Source organism: Xiphias gladius, chromosome 14, assembly GCF_016859285.1.
Source record: "Xiphias gladius isolate SHS-SW01 ecotype Sanya breed wild chromosome 14, ASM1685928v1, whole genome shotgun sequence".
NCBI lineage: Eukaryota > Metazoa > Chordata > Actinopteri > Istiophoriformes > Xiphiidae > Xiphias > Xiphias gladius.
The window spans coordinates 23,323,536-23,348,887 of record NC_053413.1 but is presented as its reverse complement, the minus strand read 5'-3'; the positions used below and the strand labels follow the sequence as shown (position 1 = coordinate 23,348,887).

At 44.8% G+C, this 25,352-nt stretch overlaps 1 protein-coding gene across 1 annotated transcript in view; it reads left to right on the top strand.

Annotated features, from left to right (window-relative positions):
• Positions 1 to 25,352, top strand: part of cadm3 (cell adhesion molecule 3) — an 85,363-nt gene that overhangs the window by 37,257 nt on the left and 22,754 nt on the right. The window contains exons 4-5 of the mRNA XM_040144176.1: positions 14,666 to 14,818; positions 20,334 to 20,471. Of these exons, the coding sequence (XP_040000110.1) occupies positions 14,666 to 14,818; positions 20,334 to 20,471 (291 nt within the window). The remainder of the gene's footprint in view (positions 1 to 14,665; positions 14,819 to 20,333; positions 20,472 to 25,352) is intronic.

Below are 25,352 nucleotides of genomic sequence, written 5' to 3'. Positions count from 1 at the left end.
GGAATCAGAATTCAGTCTGTTACAAGTGCACACGCTCAAATGCGTCGAACGTGTCAAATTCTGTTTTCAAAAGAAAGAAGAAAAACTGTCAACTTTTTAATAATCCGTATTTGTGCAACTTGATGGCCTAAATGGCTGGTGAGCCAGGCCAGCTTTTAATGATATTTTGAAAAGCGAGACCTCCCACTCTGTGGTGCAGTGGTCCAACATAACACAACAGACCCTGTATTTTGAAGAGAAAAGAGGTGAGAAAAAATTGACCCTGTAAATAAGAGTTTTTGTACTAATGATTACTTTTTACTGTGTTGACTCAAAGCCATGGTTCAAAACATTGTCAGGAGTTCGAAGAAACATGCACCAAAGATAGTTGGACTGTAAAGACAGGGACATTACTGGGCCATAATTACAATAAAAACACAATTTCTTTTTTCTTTTTTTCTTTTTTGACATGATGAAAAAAAGAAAAGCCCTAAAATGATAGTTAAAGTCAAATAACTTCAAACAAAACTTGAAGCCTAATGAGCTGAAATGTTTGATAGTGGTACAGATGGAAGGAAGGAGCAATGGGTGAGTTAGAATAGAACCGAATGCCTTAATTGTCATTGCACACAGTCGTACCACGGATTTTGCTGGGCAGTTCCTGAGAACAGTTCATACATTTCTCCATATATTAATACATAGAATGCACAAATGTCCATACAGTCAAGCGACAACAAAGCAGACCGAAAAAAGATAATAAAATAAACAATAAAAAACAAACATGAGGTTGTTATACTTAGCGCTATTGCATCTATGAGGTGTAAAGTCAAAGTGTATAGATTTTATTGCACAGTTCCCCAGTTTTATAAGTTTAGTAGTTCAACCCACCACAGCGATGGAAAAAAGCAAGGGGGATCAGAGAGACAGAAAGACTCCCTTGTGCATTTATACAACACTTAACAGCAGAAGAGAAGTTAGGATTGGCGAGAGTAGAGATGGATAGAGGGCCAACATTTTTGCAACAGACAATTTGGACAACAGAGAAAGGTGAGAGAGAATGAGGGAGGGAGGTGGAAAAGAACAAGGTCTTTACTCCAGCAAGCCTTTAGTACAGACGGAGCTTCAACCACCGAAAAAAGGAGGGAGATAGAAAGTAAGGCTCTTCTCTGTAATGACACTTAAAGCCCGACCTCTGCTTTGGGGGGAATTGAGAAGAGTATTGGAGGAGGAGGGGGAGGAGGGGGAATGGGAGAAAATAGGAGGAAGGAACGAAAGGCAGCAGCAACTCCCCACTGCAGTGGTCCAACATGCACAGCAGATGCTGTGCTATGGAAAGCAGAGCGTTGGGAGACAAAGAGAGGAGAGGAGGAGGATGATGGGAGCTCAGAATTCATCCCTCCACAATGTCTTCTCTTTAAACTGCAGCAGATGGAGAGAGAAAGAAGGAGAAATGAAGATCTTGTTTTCTAAAAAAAGCGAAGACATCGATAGAGGAGGAACGGAGTCAGTAATTGATGTAGGAAAGATGAAAACTAATGAGGAGGGACAGGAAGGGAGGAAGGAAGAGAGGAGTGGTAAACAGAAGATAACAGTTTTTTGCAGAGAGAGAAACAGATGGAGAGAGAGAATGGAGGAGAAAGAGAGCGGCGAGACTGAACCAAAACCGGAGTTGTGGGCTGCAAAACCAAAACAGTGGACTTGAAAAAAGGCAAAAGCTCTGCAGAGTTGGTTGATAATTCTCTGTGGGTTTGTCATTGTTCGTGACTCCTTACACATTACACGTAGTCATTTTATCAATTGTTAATATAAAACATTGATTAGTGCACCTTTATGGTAAAGGAAAGATTGTGGAAAATGGTGGGAAACAGGATCTCAAACAGCAAGTCCCTGTCCAAAAGTCACTGTGATGTTTTAATTTGATTTGAGAATGCTCTGCTCCTTTGTGTTGACACAGAAAAAAATGTAATGCCAAGAAGGGAAAGATGAAGGAAGACAGTTTAAGAGAGTAAAATAAAAGGATGGGATCTAAAAAGCGAGGCAGAATAGAGGAAAAAGGGTGACTGAAAATTCCTCAGTGATCCAAAAGATAGATTAAAAGAAAACAGCAGGTCATCTATGCAGTTGGCCAAAGCAGCACAGTGCAAAAGTGTGATTCAGAGTTAACACAACAAGACATAAAGGGATGAGACTAGATTGGGAATGGAAAGGGAAAGAAATAAGAGAGTTGATTGAAGAGAGGAGAAGAAGAAAAGGAGATGGGGAACGGAAAAAAATCAAAACTCCTCACCAGTATGTTCCAACACTGCACTGCATGCATCAGGCTTTGGAGAGCTGAGAAAAACGGGTGGGTGGAGGGAGCGGGAGGAGTGAAGAATGGATGAACAGCGTGATGAGATATTGAGAAAGAAGAAGAGAATGATGAGTGACAACTCCTCACAGTGATGGTTGCCACACTGCAGAGTAGAAAATGTACTATGGTGAGATCAGAGATGGCAAATTCACAAGCCGGAAAGCCAGAGGAAAGAGATAAATAACCGAAAACAGAAGGATAGATGCTTCTCTGAACGCCTTACTTTAAACTTAATTTAAACAGGTAGCACTATAAAAAAAGGGGGGGGGACCTGAACTAAGAGAGAAAGAAGAGGAGAGGAGGAGAAAAGAAGGGATGTGGGGAAGAAAGTGTATGGAGAGTGAAGACAGAGTGGTAGATGTTACATTCTCTAGAGAAGAAAAATGAGTTTGTGAAAATGATGCAGGAGGATACATGGAAAGAGACCTTGGATTTAATTTATAAAAATGTTCTTATTCACAAATAATGTGAAAAAATGATGTAAAATAAGAGCCAAAGTATGATTTATGAGATGCTGATGTCGCTGGCACAATCACAGGGTTACATTGATTCGAGCCCATTCTCTTTGGTAGATCGAAAGCTCAGGCTGACTTTATCATTATTCAGGCAGCCGAAGCCATTGATATCAGTTAAATTGACCCTGCTTTACACAGATGAGAGGTGATACAGCGAGATGTAGATACAGAGGAAGGAACAGAGTGTGGGCACATGTTTTAAGTCGCCTTTTTAAAAGCTACGTGGAAGTGAACAGAAATTTAAGTAGAGGAACACAACTGCAAAAAAACAGCCTGGTTCCAGTGGCGCAGAGCAAAAATGAGAGTCCTGCAAGTGTAACTGACTAAATAAAGATAAACCAAAGCAGGAAATTAATTGTTAAGGGGCACAAAGGCCAGTTGTCTTTATTAAAACAGATACTATAACAAAATAAATGCTTTTTACAGCTAATCCTGTCCTGTTTTGATCTGAGCGTGAACATTTTGAGCAAAGGAACCTGTCATTCCACGGCGAAAATAAATGATCTGATATCTGTAGCCAATTCAAGATATTTTGACACATTTTAATCCCTTAATTCTAGATCATTTATTTTAAGACCCTTTTAAGGAACCACAGATACCCTGGAGGGAATGCGTGGGAGTGGATGGATGGATGGATGGATGGATGGATGGATGAGGGGAAAAAAAAGACCCAGACCTGCTAAGAGAAGAGATTAAACATCTAGGAAAGCGTGAAAACAGATGGGCTCTTACATTAATGCTAGACTACCAGAACACACAGAGAAAGACATTGAGACAAGGGGATGGACAAAAGCAAGACAACGAAAGCAAAAACAAACAAGGACATTACATATAAATATTTGTCTTTTATTTGATGCTCTCATCCAGAACAACTTAAACGAACCTAAAACTGGTATTAATTCAGTACACCGATGAAGACTGTCAGAGTTTCTTCCCAAGAGACTCAATAGCTTCAGAGCGAATGTATTAAAAATAGTTTATAAAAATAACTTATAAACCCCAGACTAGGGCTGGGTGTTGTAAACGATATGAACACCGATCGGAACGGAAGAATTTCTTGACATTGAAATGAGAAACTTCACTGTACTGTCGATAAGTTACGCTGCTTGACAGCGTACTAATAACCCATTCCCAGCACAGAAACAGAGCTGTTTCTAACCACTCATCTAGCAGTGTTTTAGGAATGTGCCCTTCCCAAAATAGGGAAGGAGGCATGTTAAATATTTTGGTATTGGCATGGGAGAGATGGGCGCTCCCACCGAGGGAACGTTTTTGTGTCAACACATAAAGTCAGCAGCCTAATAGATAAAGTGCTGTTGCGAGTAAATCAACAAGACACTGGTGGCGAGGATACTTTGGCCAACATTACTTAAAGCTCGGTTTGGCCGCAGTGTTAATGAGGCAATCTCAAACGGAACAATAATAGGTAGTAAAGCCGGAGACCAACAAAGGTGGGGAACACAGCTGAGCGGCCTGTGTGTACCATCAGGAGAAGACATAAAGCCACGAGCATCCTGAGAGATAATTCTCATGCTTTATTCCCTGACGCCATAGGGTGACTTCGGTAACCAAAAATATTTTTAGGAAGTCTTTTATTCCGAGCGCAATCACCATCTTAAATGAAGAAAAAAAAACTTTATGTCTGATTGTATTGTGCTAATTCTATTCTATTTATAAGAGAAATGTAGCACACTCACTTAGAAGCCAATTAGCTACAAATAAGTGGGCCAAATATATTAAAAACCAATCTTAAAACGAGAGCCTACATCCCTCTGGAAGCTCGAGATCTATTTGTTTCTAATATGTTATTCTGTACAGTAACAATGTTTGTGCTGATGTTACATAATTTACATATCTCTCTTCAAACTACGTGGACTGTACTTTCTCACCACGAGTTAGATCAGTTACTCACACCAACGCCATCGCAAAACAATTTCAGAAGATGAGCGCAACACTCTGAAGTAGATATTACATGAGGTGGACGCCAAAATATAAAGATCACTTTCCTGCATCCTTAAAGGATTATATGATTATCACAAATGGAGCACAGCATATTCACTTGTTAAGTGGTAATGATTAACTTTCAGCTGGAGAAATGAGGACAAATAAGGATATTTGTTTCGGTTGGCTGCTCGTGATTAAAAAGTAAACTCTTTTGGGAAAACACACTCAAAAACTTTCTCGAATGATTCAGGAACTAAAGGTTATCATTGAAGCGTTGAAAGGAAATGTATCTGCCCACTTTAACAACTTTGCCTTTATCACTCCCCTCGATGAGCATGAAAATACATCATGTTTCCACCTGTATCCCCACAACATAACGCTCTCCTTATTCCTCGTACTTTTTGTGCGAAGACCATGGCATATACATTTTAAGCTGGGTTCATTCCTTGGTGTTTCATGAGGCCATGGCACGTGGCTTACACAGGGAAGTGAACCCACAGTGTGCAGACAATAAAAGCAGACCCACAGTGCAAATACTCCGGATTTGAGGTTTTACAAACACATTTCCTCACCGGGGGGAAAAAAAAAAAAAAAATACATATATTTGCTCTCAGTCCACCTATAATTTTATTTGTTTGTTATGTGTGGTTTCCGTCCTTTCCATAAAAGCATATCAGCAGACATCAGGCAGGCTATCAGCCTCAGCACAATTTAACAAGGTAATAGCTCTCTGGTGATTTAAAAACCCTGGTAGACGGGAATGCTTCTGCCTAGTTGGAGGATATTGAGTAGGCAGACTACTTAGTGTGGTGAAGATGACTCTAACTTGTAAATAATTTCATTAAAAACGAACGCCAAGCACTTTTGAAGTTTATAGTGTTAAGCGATCTTGAGTGAAACAAGCGCAACTCAAAAAATATTGAAACTGATGGTATGATCCTCGCTCAGCCTGTCAGAGAAAGGGACAAACTGAAAATGGCTGCTCGCAGCACAGCGCCAGGCGGTACTCCAAATGCAGGGAGTGAGTTGTTTTTTGACATTTTCTGAAAAACTATTGATCCACATCGCATCAGTCAAAGTTTTCTTGGTATCTGGGCAGGCTCTCTGGAGAATGTATTAACAGCAACCATCGCAGTACCGAAAGACTGCAGGAGAGACTTGGAATCTAGCAACTGAAAGAAGTCCTTTTCTATATTTTCTCATATTTTCTTCTATGTGGAGCGAAAATAATCACGTGTAGTGGAAGACAAGCATGAGGAGAAGGAAGAGACAGGCATACAGAGGATTCAAAGTTAAAAAAAACCAATTTATTTTTTAGGTTAATGAAGTAAATATATCAAAAACATCCCCCATGTGATTCAGAAATTGGCCTTTCGCCTCTCTCCCATAGAAATAAAAATAAAAATAATTATACTAGACATAAAACAGTACAGACATGCATACGTTAGTAATGTGTTAGTCTAATTACTATGGCTGTAAACTATAATTTTTAATCAAAGGTGGAGACAGTCATAACTCAGATGCAGTCTTTTTATTTTTAATTCAGTGAATCAACATTTTGGCATATGGGCTTCTTTAGGTTGTGCCAAAGCATAAATTTAAAGAATTATAAATTAAAAGACTGCAGTGTAGTCGGGATCGTGTCGGTTTTTCCTTCTGGTGTTTACTTGCTGTCCAGCACAATACTAGAATAGGTGCGTTTTTCCTTTAGTTATGCTACAATTTAGTCCTTTACTTTAACCGTAAACCGGCTGACCCCAAAGTCCTAACCCGGAATAAATAGCTTGACATGGGAAATATGCTAATTCACCTTTTTTTTTTTTTTTGCCTAGAGGCCAGTAGCTGGTTATTTTAGCTTAGCGTAGCATAAATACCAGAAAGACCTAGCCTTGCTCTCCCTAGCAGCACCTCTATGGAAGCTGTTTTCCTGTTTCCAGTTTTTAATCGAAGCTGACGTAACCATCTTCTGGCGACAGCCTCAGATCAAACGGACCGACATGAGAGTGGTGTCGATCTTCTCTTCTAACTGTAACAAGACAAGAAGTAAGCGTCTTTCCCAAAATGTCTAGCTTCTCCTTTAAACTAGCCTCTTGCAATTTTATAAAAAATAAAATAATGAACAGAGCTGCAGATACGTACCACACCGGCAATCAAAGTCAGTTAAATCAGAACGCTACGAGGGCATAAAGGGACATCAGGAAAAGAGGTGAAAATATCCTCACTTTACTTTGCATGAGTCTGATCCTTTGAAAATGAGCAGTAAAGTCGATATGATGGCATGCAGACAACTAAAAGCAGCTGAAAGCAGCAGGCTGATATAGTGACAGCCATTATGATAATGGCTTTCTTGACGCCTAGAGGCCAGTAGCTTAGCTTAGCGTAGCATAAATACCAAGAAAGACCTAAGGCCTTTTCTCCCTAGCAGCACCTCTTATGGAAGCTGTTTTCTTCCAGTTTTTTTAATGGCTGAAGCTGGCGTGGCTGCATCAGTGATAGCCTCAGATCAAACGACATGAGAGTGGTGCTCAGAATTTTCTTCTTCTAAGGCTGTAACAAGACAAGAAGCAAGCGCTCTTTCCCAAATAGTCTCTTCTCCTTTTAAATCTTAGCTTGCAATTTTATAAAAAATAAAATGAAACAGAGCTGCAGATAACGTTATCACACCGGCAATCAAAAAGTCCAGTTAAATCCAGAACGCCTTCTGAGGGCATAAGGGAGCATCAGGAAAAGAGGTGAAAATATCACTCACTTTACTTTGCATGAGGTCTGATCCTTTGAAAATGAGCAGTAAAGAATCGATATGATGGCTTTGCAGACAACCAGCAGCCTGAAAGCAACAGGCTGATATAGTGACAGCCATTATGATAATGGCTTTCTTGACTTTTTTTTTTCATAAAGGTGAGGAAAGATGAGAAAATAATCTATGCCTCAGCATTATACAGTTTGCTCTGTCGTGCTTTCATTTTAGTCTTTTTTGCACCAGGCTGAGCAGCCAGCATGAGCAGTGTCCTCTCTAGGTAATCTAGCTGTTTGCATGTTTCATCGTACAGTGTTGTTGTCCAGAAATCCCCAATGGAGACTTTTCGCTGCTGTAAATACTACATGGCAGGATTTCATTGGTATGTTGCTTGAACCCAATACACCGTTGGGAACATTTGTCTCTCAAGTTTCATCTGGAACTACTGTCCCTTATGCTCACTTCCCACACCACCCCAACGGGAAGTTTGGTTCATCTTCACTCTGGTTGCGCCTCTCCCTTTCTAGGTGGAGGGAAGGAGGGGAAGGTGGATATAGCAGGCAGAGGTGTGTGTTTATCAAGTGTTTCATAGTTGGCACACTGATCCAAGATCAATTGACATTCTCAGATCAGTGGGGACGGCATGATCAAGGGAAGCCTGCGGTCACTGAACCGAAATCAGCTGCCGGAAAGGACGGATAATTAGGGAGCTGGAGAGAATGTTCAGAAACAGATGGGAGGATGGAAGCGACATGTGTGGGAGAGAGAGAGACAAGGAAGAAGAGAGGCAGTCTCTTTGGATGGGAGTGTCGTAAATGCGCAAAATGTAAAACAAAAAGAGAGAGCGAGAGAGGGCTGAGTGATGGAGAGAAAGGGAGAGGGCTAAACAGAGGAGGAAAGATAAGAGCAAGGCAGGAAAGGAGACAGACAGACGGATTGGAAGAGAAATGGACGGAAAGGGAAGGAGGAGGGAGAGGCGAAAGGCTGATTCAGGTTGAGCCGAAGAGGGAGATGAAGAGATGGAGAAGCCGGGGGTAGTTGTAGTTGATGTACTTTGCAGCACAAGCTTCTACCCTGTCGTGCCCATAAAGCAAATTTGAATTTGAGGGAGTTCTCGGCAGAGTGGAAACTTGGGTGCAAAGGCATAAAGAAGCAGATGAAAAAGGAATATATGTATGTGCATTCACAATGTGCTGTGAGAGAATTCCGCTCTTTCCTAATGTTTAAATTTGAAAGAGCATGAGAAAGATTGAGGGAAGAGGAGGAGGGGGAGGAGGAGGAGGAGGTGGAAGAAGAAGAAAAGTATGCGAAAATAGCTACTCTGACCAGATCAACAGTTGGACCTTTGGGGAGTATCCAGTCTCAAGTTTGAGTTGCAGACAAGAGCCACTGTCTGGTCAAACACACACACACACACACACACACACACACACTTGCACTTCTATCTTTGTGGGGACACTCATTGACATAATGAATTCCCTAGCCCCTTACCCTAACTCTTACCATCAAAACTAAATGCCTAACCGTAACCTGAACCTAATTCTAAAACTTGAACCCCAAAACCAAGTCCTAACCCTCAAACAGCCCTTTAATGTTGTGAGGACCGACCGAAATTTCCTCGGTCCAAAGATAGAAGTACAAGTACACACACACAGACACACACACACACACACACACACACACACACACACACACACACACACACACACACACACACACATCAATTTCTCTTGGTATTTTTTTAGTTATTTCATCCAACACTACTTTATCTTCATGCCTTATCACTAAGCAAGGGCACTACATCTGTCTTCATGAGCTAACCTCTCTGTGTGGGGGTGTGTGTGTGGGTGGGTGTGAGGCATATGGTCATTCACTTTCTCTCTCTCGCACACACACACATACACACTCACACTCATGCTTTTCCATGGCCTCTGGACCCTGCGCTCAACTATCAGTCTCTTTAATTCTCTTCCCTTCATCTCTCCTCAATCTCCCCTCTTTCCCTCGCTCTTGTTCTTCTTCGTCTTTCTCTCTAACATCTCACCCATTTCTAATCTTTTCTGACTCCAGGCTTTTCTCTCTCCTTTTTTTCATCTTTCATTTTTTTCATTAGAAGCAATGTATATTGCTTGCGAGTACAGGTGTGATGGATTTTCAAAAATGATATGATATCTAGTTACGGGGGCGTATCGATCGACAGGCCCCTGAAAATTGTACATGCGCCTCGTGCTCTTTAGCCTGCAATGTGGGCAACATAAATAGTCTGCCGATAGGTCACACTCTGCTGTTTGGCTTTTGTTTCTGCAGTGAAAGAATGTAATGAATTTCTTATTATTGAGATAAGCTGGATTAATGGACGAGGTGTGTGTATGTATGTGTGTGTGTGTGTGTGTGTGTATATATATGTGTGTGTGTGTCTGTGTGTGCGGTAGGGTAGAGGAATATAGTTGCAAAGTAGAAGTCCTGTTCATTTTTTCAGAAAATGATAGGCTTGGATGGACATGAAACTTTAAACATCTGAGCTTAGAGTTCACAGCTTCGGACATACACTGAAATTTTTTACACTTTTCAAAGTTTGCGTTCTAGTCTCCTCCTCTCATTCCCAATGTTGGAAAGCGGAAAATAGAACTCCAGTCGTCATTCCTCAACAGGGACAAAGGTGGACCAAATGAAACTTTCCTGGTGAAATTGTCAGTATAAAAGATGAGCAATTGCGTACGACAATATTTGGGGGCGGCCCCACATAGCGTATGTTAAGAGCGCCAAGCCTGAGCTTGGCTAACCTCCCCAGCGCCTCTGGAGTCCAGCTAGATAACTCCGTTGCATCGCTCTCTCTCCGTCATTTCCTGTCATCTCTCCGCTGTCCCAATCCCTAAAAATCATTTGTAATTTGTAATTTAATAACAGCACAAGCCTATGCTCACAAAAGCTTCAAGAGCGAAGCATTGTGATAATGTAATGTTGCATGCACAACATTGTACTTCTTTTAACACAGCATGCCGTCTTATCGTGATTTTAATTCTGTATTTCACAATTGTCGTATATTAGCAGGAGAAAACCGTGGCATTCGGTCTCCTGCTTTACCAACTTTAGATGAAATGTGGAATGATAGATAAAAGAAAACTCGTCAATAACAAATCAAATGCATCGTTAAATATTAATTTAGTGTCAGTTGTTAATAACTACAGGTAGTTACATCTATTCACAGGTAGCTTTCATGTTTCAGCGATGCATGCTGGTCCAGCAGAAGCATAACCGGCATGTCAAGATGGCAGAGCAGAAAACAGCCGCACTTGAGCCACAAATGAGCTGTTTCGGTCATAGACATTGGTACACTGACTGGAATGGCAGCGCAATGTCTCCAGCAGCCCTACAGTGTTAAATTACCAAGGAGACTCCTGTGTTTCTTTGCTGAGGAATATTGAACATAATTGAAAACTCCCTAAAGGTAAAAGAAATACGTCCGCAGCATCTCCTTCGACTGTGCAACTCTGTGCGTCTATAAAGTGCGTACAAGGGTGTAAAGCGCCTTTAAGTGGTGTCAGGAGGGCTTTCGGCTATGAAGATGGAATGTGTGTGTGTGTGTGTGTTGATTACATACCGAGTACATGATCTGCTTATCAGTGTACAAACCTTTTTGTAGATCATCGTTTGCAAGTGTGTCCGCATGTCTCCGTTGCTAGTGTGCGTGCGTGCGTGCGTGCGTGCGTGCGTGCGTGCGTGCGTGCGTGCGTGCGTGCGTGCGTGCGTGCGTGCGTGCGTGCGTGCGTGCGTGCGTGCGTGCGTGCGTGCGAGCGTGCGTGCGAGCGTGCGTGCGTGCGAGCGTGCGTGCGTGCGTGCGTGCGTGCGTGCGTGCGTGCGTGCGTGCGTGCGTGCGTGCGTGCGTGCGTGCGTGCGTGCGTGCGTGCGTGCGTGCGTGCGTGCGTGCGTGCGTGCGTGCGTGCGTGCGTGCGTGCGTGCGTGCGTGCGTGCGTGCGTGCGTGCGTGCGTGCGTGCGTGCGTGCGTGCGTGCGTGCGTGCGTGCGTGCGTGCGTGCGTGCGTGCGTGCGTGCGTGCGTGCGTGCGTGCGTGCGTGCGTGCGTGCGTGCGTGCGTGCGTGCGTGCGTGCGTGCGTGCGTGCGTGCGTGCGTGCGTGCGTGCGTGCGTGCGTGCGTGCGTGCGTGCGTGCGTGCGTGCGTGCGTGCGTGCGTGCGTGCGTGCGTGCGTGCGTGCGTGCGTGCGTGCGTGCGTGCGTGCGTGCGTGCGTGCGTGCGTGCGTGCGTGCGTGCGTGCGTGCGTGCGTGCGTGCGTGCGTGCGTGCGTGCGTGCGTGCGTGCGTGCGTGCGTGCGTGCGTGCGTGCGTGCGTGCGTGCGTGCGTGCGTGCGTGCGTGCGTGCGTGCGTGCGTGCGTGCGTGCGTGCGTGCGTGCGTGCGTGCGTGCGTGCGTGCGTGCGTGCGTGCGTGCGTGCGTGCGTGCGTGCGTGCGTGCGTGCGTGCGTGCGTGCGTGCGTGCGTGCGTGCGTGCGTGCGTGCGTGCGTGCGTGCGTGCGTGCGTGCGTGCGTGCGTGCGTGCGTGCGTGCGTGCGTGCGTGCGTGCGTGCGTGCGTGCGTGCGTGCGTGCGTGCGTGCGTGCGTGCGTGCGTGCGTGCGTGCGTGCGTGCGTGCGTGCGTGCGTGCGTGCGTGCGTGCGTGCGTGCGTGCGTGCGTGCGTGCGTGCGTGCGTGCGTGCGTGCGTGCGTGCGTGCGTGCGTGCGTGCGTGCGTGCGTGCGTGCGTGCGTGCGTGCGTGCGTGCGTGCGTGCGTGCGTGCGTGCGTGCGTGCGTGCGTGCGTGCGTGCGTGCGTGCGTGCGTGCGTGCGTGCGTGCGTGCGTGCGTGCGTGCGTGCGTGCGTGCGTGCGTGCGTGCGTGCGTGCGTGCGTGCGTGCGTGCGTGCGTGCGTGCGTGCGTGCGTGCGTGCGTGCGTGCGTGCGTGCGTGCGTGCGTGCGTGCGTGCGTGCGTGCGTGCGTGCGTGCGTGCGTGCGTGCGTGCGTGCGTGCGTGCGTGCGTGCGTGCGTGCGTGCGTGCGTGCGTGCGTGCGTGCGTGCGTGCGTGCGTGCGTGCGTGCGTGCGTGCGTGCGTGCGTGCGTGCGTGCGTGCGTGCGTGCGTGCGTGCGTGCGTGCGTGCGTGCGTGCGTGCGTGCGTGCGTGCGTGCGTGCGTGCGTGCGTGCGTGCGTGCGTGCGTGCGTGCGTGCGTGCGTGCGTGCGTGCGTGCGTGCGTGCGTGCGTGCGTGCGTGCGTGCGTGCGTGCGTGCGTGCGTGCGTGCGTGCGTGCGTGCGTGCGTGCGTGCGTGCGTGCGTGCGTGCGTGCGTGCGTGCGTGCGTGCGTGCGTGCGTGCGTGCGTGCGTGCGTGCGTGCGTGCGTGCGTGCGTGCGTGCGTGCGTGCGTGCGTGCGTGCGTGCGTGCGTGCGTGCGTGCGTGCGTGCGTGCGTGCGTGCGTGCGTGCGTGCGTGCGTGCGTGCGTGCGTGCGTGCGTGCGTGCGTGCGTGCGTGCGTGCGTGCGTGCGTGCGTGCGTGCGTGCGTGCGTGCGTGCGTGCGTGCGTGCGTGCGTGCGTGCGTGCGTGCGTGCGTGCGTGCGTGCGTGCGTGCGTGCGTGCGTGCGTGCGTGCGTGCGTGCGTGCGTGCGTGCGTGCGTGCGTGCGTGCGTGCGTGCGTGCGTGCGTGCGTGCGTGCGTGCGTGCGTGCGTGCGTGCGTGCGTGCGTGCGTGCGTGCGTGCGTGCGTGCGTGCGTGCGTGCGTGCGTGCGTGCGTGCGTGCGTGCGTGCGTGCGTGCGTGCGTGCGTGCGTGCGTGCGTGCGTGCGTGCGTGCGTGCGTGCGTGCGTGCGTGCGTGCGTGCGTGCGTGCGTGCGTGCGTGCGTGCGTGCGTGCGTGCGTGCGTGCGTGCGTGCGTGCGTGCGTGCGTGCGTGCGTGCGTGCGTGCGTGCGTGCGTGCGTGCGTGCGTGCGTGCGTGCGTGCGTGCGTGCGTGCGTGCGTGCGTGCGTGCGTGCGTGCGTGCGTGCGTGCGTGCGTGCGTGCGTGCGTGCGTGCGTGCGTGCGTGCGTGCGTGCGTGCGTGCGTGCGTGCGTGCGTGCGTGCGTGCGTGCGTTGATGACAAAGCCATTTATGTCTCTCTTATGTTCCCCCCGCCTCCCTCCTCTTTACCCCCCTTCCCTACTCCACCCATCCCTCACTGTCTCTCCCTTATTCTCCTTGCTATTTATGTTTCCTGTTTTATTTTTCTCAGCTTTTCTCTCGCACTTTCTCTCGTCTCTCATTCTCAATTTGCTTCTCCTCTCTTTACTCCCCTCTTTGTCTTTCTTTGCTTTGTTCAGTCTTACATCTCAGCTACCCCCCCCCCCCCCCCATCGTCATCACTCCTCTTCCTCTCTCTCTGTCTTACATCATTTTCTTTCACCTCTCCCCCTCCTTCCTCCTTTCAATTTTACCTTTCTCTTACCCATGATTTAAATTCTGCAAATCATCTTTCTTACTTTCCTCTTTCCCTCTTACTCTGCCCTCCCCATCCCTCCTCACCCTCCTTCACATGCTTTCTTCCTCTTTTCTCACCTCCCTTATTTTCCACACTACATTCCCACTACCTCTCCTTTTCTTTTCATTCTCCTTCCCTTACTTGCACCAACTTGTGCACCAACTTGTGCCTTGCCAATTCTTGCCAATTCACGTTCCTTTCATTCATTTCTCTCCTTTTTCTTTCCCTCCTTTCCTCCACTTTCCCCCTATTCTTTCTCTGTCCTCCTATCTCCCCTGTTTCACTGCTATCCCTGTGTACTTTTACCCTTTTCTTTTCCCACATCTTTTTTCCCTGACCCTATACTCATCTTCCACTCCTTCCTCTTCCTACTTCTTTTTTCCCTTCTTTATCAAAACAAGCATTGAGTACAAAGCCAATATGAAAATCAATTAGACATCCGTTGCAATATTCAGACTATACAGTATATATAGAAAGATAAATTACTGGGTATTAAAGTTATAAAAGTTAAAATACAAAAAGGAACCTAACAATTACGATACATTAAAAAAAACACTCTTATGAGACTTAAATCTCCTTAAATAATTCATAAAGCAGTTTATACGTGCACATTTCTAATTATTGATGTCTCCTTTCTCTTCCTCTTTCAGCGCTCAGAGATAACCGAATCCAGTTGCATCGCTCGACACCCACTGAGCTTTCCATCACCATCTCTGACGTGCAGCTGTCTGACGAGGGAGAGTACACCTGCTCCATCTTCACTATGCCAGTCCGCACCGCCAGAGCCACTGTCACCGTGCTAGGTGGGTCACACATGTGCATATTGGAGAAAATCAGTCATCCTGATGTTACAGAGGTTTCCACTTTTCCAGACCTTAAGATAAACCCTGGAATGTCTGTATCCAACTGTCAGAAATGTTTTTTATATTAACTTTTTTGATGCTATATTTTTTTTTTTTTAAAGTGCCAGTTACCTATGTAACTACCAGCTGTGCTAAATAGGTTCTCTGGATTTTAAGAACATATTCTTGATTTTGACAAAAATATAAAAGAAGCCCTCGTATTTAATGTACATATATATTTAATATACTTTACAATTTCAGTGAAACTCCCGTTTCTCCATTAATTCTAACCTTTCTATCTCCTAATGGAGGATCCCTCTCAGTAAGGCCCATCCTAAGTTTTCTTCAGACTTTTCTTTTCTAGCTAGGCTTTTCTAAAAATTCTTGTTTTGTTCTCACTCAGGCCTAATGTTGCAGAATGACATTCTTGTCTTCCTTGTGTTCATACTCAGATATGTCTCCTTTGAGACTGATTGACAGCTCTACAAATCAGCTTGACTGTCTTATCTTAATTTTGCTCCCAAACCTCTAGGATTTTGACAAATTTCAATGGATGATTTGAAGCTTTTGTAATCTTTTCTTATTTCATGTTGTTTATAACTTCTTTTTTTTTTTTTTCACAAAAAATGCCTACTTTTTCTACCAGTCAGTTTCAGACTGCACACAGAAATTGTAGGCCCGTCAAATTACAGATGGGCCTACAACTTCACCTTGATACACGGCTGTGGCATTGTAGCCTGGCCTACGCTGCGGAGTGTACCCTCTCTCAGAGCAGAAATGAAGTTTGACCCTGTGGATGTCTGCTGTAAGTGCGCCTTGCTGGGAGAGGCTGCCTGTTGGCATGAGGCAAAGTGTTGCTACTCCGCATGTTTAGTGTGGCATTTCCATAATGTTAGGCAACTTATGAAAGACTAGTTAGAAAAGAATGTTTGCGATTGACGCGGTGAACACTGAGACATCCTCATATTTAGTCCCTAGTATGGTTAAAGCTGCAGTGTTTCCCTCGTGAATTGAAAAATAAATTGAAACAAAATGATCCATTTAACAGTACGGTGGACCATAATGTTTATGACTCCACAGGCTTCCCCGTGCTCTGCCTTCATCCAGTTTGATCCAGATCCTTGCTTATAGTGTTAATCTTCGTGTAAGGTCATGACCTCATACAACTCTGGAGATATACTGGCTCCACTCATCTTCTTTGAGGTGGATGTTATTACCTATGTGTGATGCCTCCCTGCAGCCTGCTATAAATTGTGATCATCCTGTCAGTCGTGAATGGGCCTGTTTATTGATTGGATATTGGGCTAATCGGCTTTGGAACCCCACAAACCGTCCTTGAACTATTGATTTTTATTAGTCAATTTGTTATTGTTCCTCATTGTCAGCTAATTCTGGCTGTATTTCATTGTTTCACTTGAAGATGAGAGCAAAACAAGTGTACTAGGCAATACTGTAATGTACCAACTAATGGCCATACAACACACAATGGAGATTTACTGTATATATGGGAGAGACAGTCGCTCAGATATTCCTGGGAAGTTGTGGTGGGCAGATTTGCAGCCAGCGGGGTATTATTTGTGATATTGAAGAAGGTTTTTATCAGTTTTTCCATTTGCTCTCAGCTTTTCAAATTCACCGCACCATAATTTGCCAATAATAAGACTGAGGTTCAGCTGGTTTCTGCCCTATTTCTCTTGGAAAATGCACTTACTGGAAACAAAGAGATGCTAGAATTTAAATATTTAAGGTGGGGCAGGGTGGCTAATGTTTATAATGGCTGATATGCAGCTGAGAGTCCACAGGGCTGTTCCCCAAATTTGGGTTTGTCAGTCGACAGCTGCGGAAGCGTCCTTGAATAAATCATTTTGTTGATATTTATTCAAATGTATTGGCAGCGATGCAAAGTATGTCAAAAAGAATGAAAAGTAGTTCCTCTGGACAACAGCATGAGCAGTGCACCTAAAATGTTGATGTGATGTGTGTGTGTGTGTGCGTGTGTGTGTGTGTGTGTGTGTACATGTATAAGGGGGGAGGGGATTGTGCTTGTTGAAGCAAGGCTGAAGGCGGGTCTACTTTAGCTCTTTAAATTCAAATTAACACGAGAATCACTCCTCCATATCTCTTCCAATTTTGCAGTAATTGCGTTTCAAGCATTTTTTATTGGCTGTAATTGACGGCTGTGACACTGTATTCTGCGTTCAATAAATATTTCATGACCCATGAGAGGGAGACAAACCATTAAAAATGTATGGTAAAATGTCTAAAATGCACAGAGCCCTATGGGAAAATCAGCCGAAGATATCGGGTTTTGGCAGAGAAGTGTTCATGTGTGAGTGTTTCATTCTTGCTTTGACATGTGCAAGGTTTTGACAGATTCATACACAAACACACATGAGCACACAACCGCTGAGTATGGTCAGTTTCAGATGGTGTATCTGTTAGAGTAAAATGTGTGGCATGCCGCTGTGCTCTCTCCTGAGCTAACCAGAGAATAATTTATAATGGCTTTATTCTCTTTTATTCTCCTTGTAGAGGAAAGGGTCTCGACAGGGCCTCTCCAGCCAATTCTATATGTGCAGTATTATTCTCTCATTAATATTCAATGCTACTTTACTGCCAGAGACTTTCCGCACACAGTACACTACATCAAGTACTGCTACATTAAAAATTGACCACATTTTTATTTTTTTGATCTATACCTTGGTTAGTTCATTTATATTGGTGCTTCCGTATCTATCCATTTGTCTGTCTGTGTGTGTGTGTGTGTGTGTGTGTGTTTGTGAGTGTGTGTGTGTGTGTGTGTGTGTGTGTGTGTGTGTGTGTGTGTGTGTGTGTGTGTGTGTGTGTGTGTGTGTGTATCTATCTATCCATCTATCTATCTATCTGTCTATCTATCTGACTATCTATCCATCTATCTCCGTATCTATCTTTTCTCTCTTTTGTCATTCACCACTCACTGAATACTTGTTCATTTTTGGAAATGTATAGAATTTTCTGGCCTGAAAAATGTCACATTTTAAAAAAATTAAATAATCGGTACAAATTCATGTCAGTGTTAATGAGAATAAGTTCTTCTCTTCACATCTCTTCATGCCTTACCCCATCAATCTCTGACTTCTGTCTAACTCTCTGCCTCTACTCTTTCAGCTCCGTCTCTTGCACTCTCTGTCCATCAGTCCCTCTTTCCTCCCTTAATGCACAAGATGGCAGGATATGCGGTAGACAGCAAACCGAATGTTCATTATGTTCAAAAGCAGAATGACCGTAAACCCTGCCAACACTTGGAGGAAAGGGCCGCCCACAGTGGCTCCAGATGGAGAATGTCAAGAAAAGTTTAATTTTCTCCTCTCTTGCCTTCGACCATGGGGATGGAGGCAAAGTGGATACTGAAATATCTTGCGGGATTGGATGTGTGGATTCCGTCCTCTGGTTGCGTTGTTTTCACTTCGACTTGTGCTCCAAGTTAAAATAGTAATTAGGCAAAAATGTTTCTTATTTTAACCGACTGTGCTGGAATCTGCGAGAACACCTCTGGGAGCGGAAGATGAATCATGAAATTTTGGTTTGGCTGGGGACGTCCGGGTGTTTAACTTGGCGGTTGGGATCTGACCTTTGGCTCATGTCATCCCCTCTGTCCCGCTCAGTTTTTTCCGGCAAACCCGGCACCCAAGGCTCCAGTGTCTTCCCATAAAAAAAACATTTAGTCTGAGTGAGTCATTCGAACTCCTGTTTTGGCTTTCAGCTAATGAATTCTGGGAGTCGTATTTAATAATCTCTGCAAAATATAATTTACTTGACATTTTGAACCAAACTGAAGTACTGAGAATGAACATTCACACAATACTATTTACCAGACTGACTTGAATTGTAGAAAACGCTGTCAGAGGCGGCGCAGAACCCACACTGCTGATTCTAAAAGGATAATACTTTTTTTTTTTTTCCAAAATTTTTTTTTTTGAATTAATTGCATTTCCACGTACCTCTCAGTCGGCAGCCATCATGCCTTTTAGGGCTTCACTTCAAATGTAGGAATACTTAATATGTGTACCTCGAGCACTTTTATGAATGTTAAGTTAATGAAGGATTTTATCAATGTCTATTGGGGATAATTGTGTCTCTATATTCAGCTTCTGTAAGCTTCTGTCCTGTTTTCAAGCCTTACTAAAAATGTGGTTAGCATTTCAGTTATTCAGATTCATCGCAAGAGTTATAAGTGTCCAACCTGTTTGCACTGGATTAATAAAGATAAGTCTGGACACAGTAAGGGGTCTACTGTATGTTATCATGGAATATTCATGTGACGGCATCAGTGCCATTTTTCAATCAGTGGAGACTGTTTGCAATGGATAACAATTTCAAAAACCCAATCATTTGTTAGTGCTAATAAATGTACATGAAACAGACAGACTACTATTTTATATTTTTCCATACAACTAAGGAGGCACATATGTTTGGGTCCAATACTAGCAGATCAGGTATTGACAAGACAGTAAAATAGTAAAAGTAAATACAGTTTCTTCATCAGTGTCATTATAAAATTCAGCCATTCTTTTATCACGTACATTCATTCATTATTTTTACAAGAACTTAGTACTGGTACCGGTTTATACTGGTTTATGTGGGGCTTTTCTCTAGTTCTACATTGCCTAACATTTCCTTCAAAGTAAACAACAAAAGAGGATCAATAAAAGCATTTTATCTAATGCCCTGTTTTCATGATGACATTTTTTTTTGAAGTACCCTCCAGAAAATGCTACAAGTGACAGTTATAGTTAAATTTAGACACAAAAAACTACTTGGACAAAATTAGGGGGCACTTGTGGTCATGGGTAAAAGAAACCAACATTGATATTTGGTAGGAAATTGGGTGCAAACAGCACTGTCTAGTTAAATGCCGGGCCATCCACCTGGCCTCTTCCCCAAGAGGTTTTGCGACGCGGTACAGACAGGAAGCTACTTCCGCCTTCGCTTCAGACACAGAACAGTCATTATTTGCACAAGCGGTGACTTGTCGGCAAGCGTGGAAAAATTATAGTGCACCAGGCCTTATTGGCACTGATGGGGAGACAGCAGGTTTGATGCCTCCGGAAGGTCAGGGTGAACAGAAGCTGTACAGAAATTTGAGCCACTGTGCAATGACTGTGAACAATTGTGGGTGCAAATCATTGCAAGCCTGCATCATTACTTTTCTCCCATCTGGTTTCCATCAGAGCCTTTATAATTGACCAAATAAATTAAAGCTTGTCTGTGATATTGAGGATGCTGTATCAAATTTTGCTATTAATATTCTTTTTTTTCTCACAATTTGATACACCACAGCTTTGCGAAAAATACCCAATATTTGTTAGAGGTTCAGCCAATGGCCTTTTTGCTTCTTTTTCTGGCTGCAAGGTGAGGCCTGCAGTATAAAAGTTTTCTCTCTCTCTCTCTCTCTCGCTAACTCTGTAAATCTTTATGTCTCTCCATCTCTCTCCAGGTGTGCCCGGTAAACCTCAGATATCGGGCTTTGAGAATGCAGTGCCGGAGGGGGGCAAAGTCACCCTGACCTGCACCAGTACTGGCAGCAAACCCCCCGCCAGGCTGATCTGGTACCGCGGAGACCAGGAGCTGGAAGGTGAGAGATACAGGAGGCGTGTGGATGCTTTCTTTATGTGTTTGTGGATGTGTGTGTGTGTGTATTGTGGGGTCAGAATTGTATGCTGGACATGTCTGTTGTTGTGCTCTGGCTTGTGCTCTTGCTGGATCTGTGTGTGTGTGGTGAGGAAACTCATGGGTGTGGTTATGTGCTTGAGTGTGTGTTTGTTTGTTTGCGTCTGAGTGTGTGGCTGCAAGGATATTCTGTCGGAATGCAAGGATGTGGTTTTCGCTTGTGTACATCTGTTTGTGTCTGGATTTAAGTGTTTGTGTGATTCTGCAGTGTGTATGGGGATTTGCGAGTGTGCATGTTTATAGACGTGTAAATTTATGCGCATCATGTATCAGTGTTGTTGAATGTAGTGCGTGTGTGTGTGTGTGTGTGTGTGTGTGTGTGTGTGTGTGTGTGTGTGTGTGTGTGTGTGTGTGTGTGTGTGTGTGTGTGTGTGTGTGTGTGTGTGTGTACGTGTATGATCACGCTGTGTGTGTGTGTGTGTATTGTGTCCTTGCCACGTAGCCTGCTGTCTCTCTGCGTGCCCTAAACCTGTGCCTGCATACAGTATATGTGTGTGTGTGTGTGCAAGTGCCAGGGCATGCTGCTTGTGTGCGTGAGATCAGAAACATGCTGCGAGTGTGTTTGCGTGTTTGCGTTTGTGCCCTTCTTTCCAATCATTCCTTCATGCCCTGATCCTGTCAATTTGTGCCTATGCATGTATCCAGGAACTGTGTATGTGTTTTCTGTTATTGTTGATGCAGAGTGTATTCTTGCAAGTGTGTGTGTGTGTGTGTGTGTGTGTGTGTGTGTGTGTGTGTGTGTGCGTGTCATCTGTTGAGCTGCAACATATCTGCAACTGGGAGTGACACAACAGAGAGCGAGAGATAGCGTGGGTCGGATCTAGCCAGGGATAACGACAGAATCCAGCAATAAAAGGCAGGGCGGAGGAGAGGATGAAGGGATGAGGTCGAACAGAGAAACGGAGATAGAGAGAGCTTTGCATGAGGTCAGACTGACTGGTCCTTTGTTTCAGATAAATGGGAGAAATGAGCAGGGAAGAAAAAGGGAGCGCAGAGAGGATGTCATGAGAGGACAAATTAACCAGCTTTTTTCTCACAGATAAATCAAAAATCAAGGAGACGATTGGCAGGCTCTGACTCACGCCAGTGGTATTGGCAGTGGTAACGTTTCTCCACATTACAACCATGTTTCCCATAAACCCCCCCACTCCTTGTTGCCTAATCAGTCAGAGGTTTTCTGTTTTACTTGACACAGCAGAGCAAACATGTTGAAAGTGTTGTTTCTGTCGCCCTTTCGCTCCTTCCACCATCTGCCTTCACTAGAAACTCTATAAGCTTTAAACTATGTTTGTACTGGAAGAACAGCGCCCTCTGTCCTTCTGCAAAGCTCTGCAGCAGATGTCCTACCAAATCCTACTCAGTGTAAACTGCAGTGTTTTCAGCGTTCTTTTCTATGGTAATTATACTAATATAATATGATGATATAATATGATAATGATTTATGGATGTGAAAATGCTTTACTCGGGCTTTGTAATGCAAAAAGGCCCATCTTGTGTCTTGATGCCTTGGCAGTGTTAGTGTTTTCCTATAATTATGGATTGAAATGAATCGAAAGAATGGACTAAAGCTACAAAGAGGAGGAATGGGAGAGCTGCCCGCCTGAGGACAGATTATCTGATTTTTTTGTTAGAGCTGAACCAAAGAAAGGAGACAGAGGGAAAGAGGAGCCTGGAGATTGTTGCTTTTTAGAATGATTGGATTTCTGTTTAAAGGGTTAGTTCATCCAAAATACAAGAAGATGTGTTTTTCTTCTTACTTTCAACGGCATTTAGCCTCACAGATAGTTTTGTTATTATTTTGGCCAGGTTTTAAGATATCCAAGTCTTTAGTTTAAGTTAAAAAAAAATTCACCGGCAACATATCTTTCCAGAAACAATGTTTTGTTTATTCTGGATCATTCACGGACCTTACTGTGGAGATTCGATAGGAATTACCTCTGCTAAAGAAATCGTCCTTACCCCAGGCATTATATTTATATGGGACATATCAGCACATCATGATTTGCATTCAGCGTCAGTGCATTCAGTGCCATTGCAGAGAATAATGTGCCTTTTATGTAGCAAGATGAAAAAGTAAAAGGGAACTGGATGGGCAAGTAGCGAATCCGACTTTTACGCAGGAAACCAAAGTTTGCATCCTGTCACAGACCTACAATTAGTCTTTGCTTACTTTTCACTACCACCACAGTTTTTCTCCAACCTTAAAGGTGCTATATGTAAAATTTTTTGTCTCACTACACAGCCAACGTTAGCATTATCAGCTGTCTACCTAGTAGTGTAGAAGAGGTGTTGCAAGTTCAGCATCAACCTTCATTCCTTCACTAGCCCAGAGCTGTCCGGAGCAGTGGAAAGCAACGTCAGCGTTAACCCTTGTCTTTTTCTCCTACTGTAGTTAGGATGATAACCCGTTAGCCCCGGCCCATCCAGTCTCGTAACACTACTTTGTGATACTGAGTCACTGTAGCATCCGGTCTGCCCTCAGTCCCGCATGAGAGGTTGAGGAAGTAGCGGCACTCAGAGGGTGTATTCTAACCTCTTGTCTTGTAAACGCAACGATGGCTGAAGCTCTTGGCAAATGACTGTTATCACCACCCGCTCCCCAAACCATGTTTGTTGGCAGAGAAAAATTACGTATATCGCTTTTAACAAAATGTTTTAGTGGCCTACCCTTAACCATACATTCGAGGGGTACTCCGGCAAATTGATAGCGCACATCCATAAAGTTAGACGAATCACAAAGGAACAGATTTGAAAAGCAGTGGTCAAAATTGAATCATCAAGGGCCCTGACTTTTAGTCCCTACTATGGGTCAAGTTCCAAAAAACACCGGATCCTACACTTGCCATGACGCAGCCTGACAGCATCTTTCGTTAGAGTTTCCCTGTCTGGTGAAGTTCCTTGTCTCTGAAACGCCATTCATCAGTTTCTAATGCAGGCTTTCTGTTAGAAATGTGTAGTGTCTAAGCCTAAATAATAACTGATGACATCAGCAGGATCATTTTTCCAGACTTTCGAAATTGCCCTCAGGAGCCACAGAAGACGTTACACAACTGTGGTAAAGTAACACTATGTATAAAATTAGCGGAATGCCCCTTTAGCCATAGTTTGTATGCCATAACCATGGTATTTTCCATTGCCATGCAATTTTTTTAAACGTTAGCATTGAATGTTAATAAAAAAATACACTGAACATAGTGCAAGGTTTCGCTGAATCAACTTTCTTATCTGGTACTAGAGTTGCATCCAAAGTGACAGGGACATTGGCAACACGATGTGAAAGATGGTGTGTTCGAAGCTTCGCCCAGCCCTTCTGACATCGCTCACCTCCAAACAGTCATTATTGGAATGACGCACACACACACACACACACACACAGACACACACACACACCTCCGAGTTAACACACAAACACTGGTAATGCACAGATGATAATCACGGATACAGACTGTCACACGGCGCTCATCTCCAGCTTGATAGCGGAAGAGCAGCTCGGGTCAGTGTGCTATTATCACAGCTTCTCATTCATGCAGTTGCGGTCTGTGTGTGTGAATGTGTGTCTGTGTGTGTTGGAAAGATGAGCCCATAGACTGCTGCTCAGCACTGCCTCTCTGCCAGCTTCACTGACAGTAAAAGGAGAGAAAGAGAGAGAGAGCGAGAGGAATGAGGGCGACACAGATGTAGACAGTGTGTGTGTGTGTGTGTGTGTGAGAGAGAGAGAGACAGAGAGAGAGAGAGAGAGATGCCTTGTATCATGAAAGTGACAGTGAGGGGCTTCTGAGAAAACAGTGAACAGAGAGGGAGTGAGTGAATGAGCGCGAGTGTGTGTGCTTGCATAAAAATAGACGGAGCAACTGCGAGGATACTGATGGAAGCTGTAAAGACAGAAGAGGAAGACTGAGGGAGGAAGAGAGAGCAGTAGGGGAATTAGGAAAACCACAGAAGAAGAAGCGAGTCAGCTTTGCAGCTGAGTCGGAGAGAGTGAAGCAAAGGGGGACCGGTTTTAAAGAAGAGGGGACTGGAGAGCGCAACAGGAGAGAAGGGAGAAAACGGAGGGAAGGCTGACGAAATGGAGAGAGAAATCCGGAAAGAGGATTTAGATAGAGAGAGCAGGGAGACGAGGGGAGACGGAGAATGAGAGAGAGTGCGGGAAAGGGAGTGGTAATTGAGAAGAATGAAAGGCTAAAAGCTTTGAAGACTGTATTAGTTGTACTGTGTGAAAGGGCTATGGATCATTTAGTGACATCGATGTATTGGATTGGGGATAATGGGGATTTATGGTGGCACTTAAGGCCATACCGGCTGAATACCGGGCCAAATTGTCATAATGCAGGACACGGGGCAGATGGCAAAGGGTACCTGGGCGTGTGTCCATATGGAGCAATGTAGTGTACGAGACAAGACAGAATTAGACAGTGTTGGAAGAAATGCTCTGATCCTTCGCTGAGCTCAATGTAAAAAATACCTCTTCACAAGTAAAAGTCCAGCATTTAAAATTCAAAAGTATCAAAAAGTAATACGGCTCATACCGCAGAATGACACACCTGAGATTTGCAGCAGAGAGGATGACATGAAGTAGCTTTGAGATGTAGAGGATGTCGGGGCAGGATGTAAGATTGAGAGATTTGTCGTTTACAGCCTTTCAGAAATCAATAAATTAAAGTCAGTTCAACCACAGTCAGAGCACTGTGGGAAATGGAACACATCTAGGGCCGTAATGCTAATTTTCTTTATTGATGAATCTGTCACATTTTTTTGATTAATCGGTTAAAATTAGTCTATAAAGTGT